Source organism: Arachis duranensis, chromosome 4, assembly GCF_000817695.3.
Source record: "Arachis duranensis cultivar V14167 chromosome 4, aradu.V14167.gnm2.J7QH, whole genome shotgun sequence".
Classification (NCBI taxonomy): domain Eukaryota; kingdom Viridiplantae; phylum Streptophyta; class Magnoliopsida; order Fabales; family Fabaceae; genus Arachis; species Arachis duranensis.
This window is the reverse complement of record NC_029775.3, coordinates 82,572,421-82,578,814: the sequence shown is the minus strand read 5'-3', so window position 1 is coordinate 82,578,814 and position 6,394 is coordinate 82,572,421. Positions and strand designations below refer to the sequence as shown.

The 6,394-nt window shown below is 28.6% G+C and overlaps 1 protein-coding gene across 5 annotated transcripts in view; it reads right to left on the bottom strand.

Annotated features, from left to right (window-relative positions):
* Positions 1-1,876, bottom strand: part of LOC107484779 (amino acid transporter AVT1D) — a 9,271-nt gene extending 7,395 nt beyond the window's left edge. For 2 of the 5 annotated variants that reach the window (XM_052260934.1, XM_052260932.1), the window contains exon 1: positions 1,703-1,876. In XM_052260934.1, the coding sequence (XP_052116894.1) occupies positions 1,703-1,724 (22 nt within the window). In that variant the 5' untranslated portion in view covers positions 1,725-1,876. The remainder of the gene's footprint in view (positions 1-1,702) is intronic. The other 3 variants (XM_052260933.1, XM_021141590.2, XM_052260931.1) reach the window with 2 other exon arrangements.
* Between the last annotated feature and the right edge of the window lie 4,518 nt (positions 1,877-6,394).

Here is a 6,394-nt window from a genome sequence, read left to right as displayed (position 1 = left end):
TATAAAAATATTAATTTTTGCCCATCTGTCCTTTGTATATCTTATCTTATTTGTTCTAATAACCAAATCTATCCTATACTTATTGTCGCGAATAACCGTACCAGGTAGATGTGAGGTCTATATTTTATTCAATGATATTTTTTTCGATAACATGAAATTATAAATTCGATATCCACTAAAACATTTCAACCAAAATAAACATAAGTGAGAAATTCTGATCTTGTATGTGTGTTTATATTGTGACGACAAGGTGAAAAATATTCTATAATTACTTATCAAATAGAAATTTATCTTTAAATTCTAAAACCACTTGCAGATAATTATAAATGTCACTTGACTCTTGGTCAAAGCATATGTATCTTATATTTATCTCCCCCACTCCCGAGTATTTCATCATCACTAATCTTAATTTGAAAAAGATCCTAGGGATATTCATGACCCAATCTGACCTATCTTGGTAAATGGATCTAGCCCAAACATTATTTTGTGAAGTTTTGCTTTCTACAATTTGGCCCAAAATAATATTTGGACCTAATTCTGATTATGTTTTGTGTTAATCCAATCCAACCTGGAATCATCAAATCAATATTTTGGAGATTACATTTGTAGAAAATAGTTAGTGGTAAATTATAAAATTTCATAATTGATTATTACACTTTAGTACTTTATACTGTATAACGTTATTTTAATGTTCTTGCATAATAAAACTGTTATTTTAATATTGATATATCTTTTTATATATGCAGAATGTGAAATATTATAACCCCTTTTATGACTTCTTTCATCATGTATGTCTTGTGTCTAGTCAATCCATAATATCTTAAAGTTGGGTTGACCCAGCTACTAATCAAGTTATTTAATGTTTTGGAATGTGGTAGGTCTAAGAAGAATGTCACAATTTCAAGTTGAATTTAGGTTTGATTTAACCAGGCGGCTCAACGCATCTGTTGTACATCCCAACAATTATTTTGACACCAAAAAGTTTACGATTTTTTATAATTATTTTAGTAAGTTTGAGTCAGTTTTTTATCTCACTTTTATTATTCTCGTCATGATTTAAAAATTACTTTTTCTAACATTACCAACAAGAGTTTTTTTTGTTATCCCTAAAATCTTCACCGTAACCACCAACGTGGGGGATTGAAGCCAAGTTTATCTCAACAGCAAAAAAACAATATTTCAAACTAGTTCAAAGCCTCCTAAAGGTTAATATTAATTCGTCAGTTGCCCCGAAAATACCCTTAATTTTTGGGTGTCGGCTTAGCATTACCCGTGACAAAATATTCCCTATTGTAGACAATTTTCAATAGATTTACAAATTACAATTAGGTGCAGTAACATGGATTGGTCAAAATAACAAATACTTTAGCCTTTTAATCAAAACTTGTATATTCAAGGAGATCCTACTTTTCAATAGGATTTCATGTAATACACCCTATATGAGAAGCTTCATGATCGAATGGTGTTAGATAAAGTTTGGGTATTATTACTAGTTTGATTTCGACGAAGCTGTGGTTAATTATTTATGTGTGTGTGTGTGTAACGAAATTATTAGTTAATAGTTAGTGGTGTTTCTTGTTTAATTAGGTTAAATTCTTTCTCAGAAAACATATGGATGGCAACTAAATGATATATTGATTCAAAAGTAATGCAACAATAACATAATTAACTAATACGAGGAGTTTGGTTCATGAAGCCTTACCAGGTGAAGATTTATATACCATGACGATGAGATTGCTACTGAGTTGTCCCTCTCTCTTCTTTTGCTTGCAGTGGAACACCTTCTTGTGCTTGTTTTTGAGCCACTATCTCTTCTGCTCTCTCCTCAGTGAGCCTCTTTATGTATTCCTTTGTTAGGACTCTATTTTTCTTCGGCGTTTCCAAATAAATAGCAACTTCCCTATTTGAACCTAAAATTTTGTGAAAATTTACATTTATACTTTCACAAAAAATAGTGAGTATTTTATTTCTTTAATTACTGATTTTGGATTTTGAATTTATATTTACATTTATAATCAAATTTTATAAATAATATTTCAAATTACATTTATAGGCAAAGTATAAATAAGGTATAAATTTAAAAATGGAAAACTGATAACTAATTTTAGTGTTGATGAAAATAAAAATTTGATTATTTTATCGTAAAATATTTAATTATTATAGTACTTAATTATTTTAGAAAAATATGTAACGCAATAAGCTTATGCTAATTTTCATAGAACATTTAAAAATAAAACAAACCTAACGGAAAATCACTAACATATGTGCGGGAATTTGGGTCCGGTTATCAGGATCTAAATGCATATATGTATTATATATAGAAAACTAAATTTTAGTTAATTAATATTAGTGAAATTTAAATTTTAGATTTATAATTTAAAATTAAAATTAATAATTTAAAATTAAAATTAAAATTAATAAAATAATTTAAAAAATCAGTTGATATTATTTGATAAAATTTAATATGTTAAATAATTAATAAAATAATTTAGAATTTACAATCTTAGTTATGTATATATTAATTAAAAAAATAATTATTAATCTAGATATTTTAATAAAATATATATTAAAACATAAAATATATATTAAAAAATAAGTTAAATAATAAATATATTTATATATAAATATATAATAATTGATTCGAAGCCTAATTTTTAATGTAACATTGTGTGTCTCTGTGTGTGTATATTAGATTATTATATATATAAAATAGAAAAGGATCAATGCTAGCTAAATGAAACGTAGGATCCGATGCAATTTAAAGATATTATTGGCAAATAACATGTCTCGAAAGAATTGAAGTAGGGAGACCGTGAAAGAACACAGCATGCTTGTCCAGGCTGAAGAAGGGTGGTTTTTGTTGGTTTCCTTAACTCTTCATTATTCATTATTCTTTATTATTCTTTATTCATATCATGAACTTGCACATGCTATCTTAACAACGACGTGTTAGATCCCACCTCTTTCTGGTGTTTCGATCTCGACAAATTTGTTTTCTTCCTCATTTTATTCTTTTCTCTAAACTTTAACTTTTTGAATTTCTTTGGAACTAGACAGGTTTGTTTTTTCTTCCTTTCATGTTCACTTCAAAACTTGTCTGACACTGAACAAAGTAGTTTATAAATTTATTACTACTCATATTTTTTTTAAAATGATTTCGGAATCTTTTCAGCATTTAAGAAGTAAGATTATGATCTGAGTAACTAATAATTAAGCATGCACAATCCTGAATCCTGTATGTATATAAATTTATCACCGTGTGATCTAGAGCAAAACATTAAAGAAATTAACAATTTTTATTATAATCCTTTAGATCTATCGAAACCTGACTAAAGATTAGAACTTCTTCATTTGATTAAAAAAATTAGTGTATGCAAAAAAATATATAATATTTTATTTATATTTAAATTATTTTTAATAAAAAATATTCTTTAATTAAGTGTAGTTTATTTTTTTATTCATGCGAATATTAAACAATTGTACATAACAAAAAAGTTTTACAAAAAAATTGGATTAATTAAAGAAAAATGTATAATATGCAATAAATTAATGTATTAATTTCTATTAAAAAATGTGTGTATAGATTTTTTGTCTCCATTAATGATCGTCACACATCTATAAGCAATATATATGTTCCTGTATTAAATAAAATTTAAATATTATTTATATAAAAAAATTTATTTGAGTACAAAAAAATTATAATAATTAACAATAAATAGATACTAATTGATTAAACAGTACCTGATCATTTTAATTTATCGAAAATTTCTTTATACACAATATTAATAGTGTAATTCTTAGAGATTCCCTCATAATTCTAAATTAAATCTTTTATCCCTTGGATACTCTAAATTTTTGAAAGTGCCACATATAAGTAACTGTACGTGCGTAGAAATCAATCTTCATAAATATAGACTCACAATTTTTAACATCTGTCTTTGAGCCTTATTGATTGTCATACCAATTATCAATGAAAATTGCCTTCTCTAAAACTTGATTAAAATGCAGTCATTATTTGGAACCATATTCATCTTTAGAATTAATGTAATTTTTTCTATTTTGATCTCTGTTAGTATTTTGCATTTAACCAAGTAATTTTCAAGTTTTCTAATATGTAGTTGTGTACCATTGCAAAAGTCATTTGACTGGTCAATATTCCTAAGTAGCATCACCGGAACACCAATCTTAATAAGTACGGGCTCATGCGATAGAAGACAAAAATAATTAAGAGTATTCAATATTTCTAGACAAATAATTTCAAGTGACTTTTCATATTACCTTCCTCAACACAAAGATTGTCTAAACTAAGATACACTTTTTTATCACCAGAAATATTGAGTTAAGAAATTAACTAAATTAAATTGATGATGACAAACATTATTTTTAGTAGGTTTATCACCCAATTAGTTTTGATTATTTTTGATTTAGTGATGCAGGCCATAATTAGCAAACTTAGCAGCAGCCCAATATGGAACAAACTGAATCTGCTGATGGGCTGTCCAAACAAGAAAGCCCAAGGAAAAAAACAAAGCTAAGAGATGTTTTAGCTGGGCCAAATAAATCAAAACCAACTCAAGCCCGAATTGAATTCTCTCATGCTGATCTCTCCAAGTTGTTGCCTCCAAAGCAATATTCACTTTTTCACTTCGGTCAGAACTCAGAGGAAAGAGAGAGAAAGTTTCGTTCTTTAACTATTCACCAAATAAGAAATAAAGAGAAAGATTAAGCAAGAAAGGTTAAGGTCTAATCACGCAAATCAAACCACATCAAGCTAAGTCAGATGTTAATGGTGATTCATTTCCTTTTACATGCATCTTACTTTCTTTCCTCCTTCTCCAACTCTCTGCTACTTCATTTCGAGAGCCAAGTAGCATCTCAAGAGTTCAGATGTGAAATTGCCATTGAAAACTTCTTCTTTGATGCTTTGAGGCTTTCAGTCAAGAAAAAGAAATCTATGTTAAATTTTTAATTTGGGGATTAACTAAAAAAATGATATGACAAGTTGGAAGCACAGCTTAAGGAGTTGACTTTTAAGAAAGATACTCAGCAACATGCAAGGAGATACGAAAAGAAAATTTTTGTTCACACTGAAAAGAAAGGAGAGAGAACCAGCGTTTGAGGTTTATGTTCTTAGAAGAGTTCTCTGAAGAAGTTCATCAACTTGGACAGTGTTTCCTAATCAAAGGAGTATTTTGCCAAAATGAGGAACTAAATCAGAGACAAGCAAATCCGGTTCATCACATAGCTAAGATGCTGTTGAAGCATTAATCTCCTTCATGTTTTATAGACTGTAATTTCATTTTCAATATTTATCTCTCCATAATTTCTTGAGAAAAAAGGCTGAATGAGAGAGTTCATGAAAAAGCCAAAGAGTGACAAAAGGCAGAGTGATACACTTGAGTGAAAAGCCTAGAGTGATTTCAGATTTTTTTAGGTTGATTCAATGTCTTGCATCTTGTACCTGTGAGGTACCCCTTTCTTAGTTGGGTTAGCACTAAGAGTGAAGAGTTAGATATTAGCATAACCAAGTCAAGTTAGGTTAGAACTTGAGAGTGAAAGGATTGTGTCAATCCTGTGGATTGGTGTATGTAATACTTTAACTATAGTAGAAATTCCACCACTGTTGTGGTAGAGACTGGATGTAGGTTGCATTGTATAAGGCAACTGAACCAGGATACATGATGGTGTCAGCTTATCTCTTCCCTTCTCTGTTTTGTTTTCTGATATTCATGAGATAAAATGAAATTGTCTCATAAATTTTCCGCTGCTGAGTTCGAACAGATTCAGACTAAAAGTTTGTTTTAAAAGGGTATTTTGTTAAAGCAAAAGAAGGTCATAGATTCAACCCCCTCTTCTCTAAGCCTTCTACAACCTTGAAGAAATAATTAATAGTAGTTGACTATTTATTTTGTTAACAACGTCTACGGTCGGCACTAGTAAAGTTAATTAAGTCATCAAATGCCTATTCAAAATTTGAAACTATCATATCATAGGAATCTCAATTTTTGACTCTCCATCTATATTATCTTTTATTAGGCCATCACCAATTTTTAACAGCCAATCACTATATTTTTTTATTTTCTGCTGGTTTCATTTTCACATCCGATAGTTGCATTCATGTAGATAGATTGCATATAGGTAGTTTACTTGCATTGAATAAATATTGGTACCCCTTTCTTGTTTCTTTCTTGAGTTTAGTATGAGGACATTCTATTGTTTAAGTGTGGAAATGTGATAAATCCACATTTCATGGTATTTATTTGCTTTAATTGGGTGGATTTTATTAACTTTTCCCACATTTATTCATTGCAATAGCATATTTTCATTATTTCTTCCTAAATTGAGCTTGAAAGTAAAAACATGCTTTTTAGCCCTTATAATTACTAAATTTTAT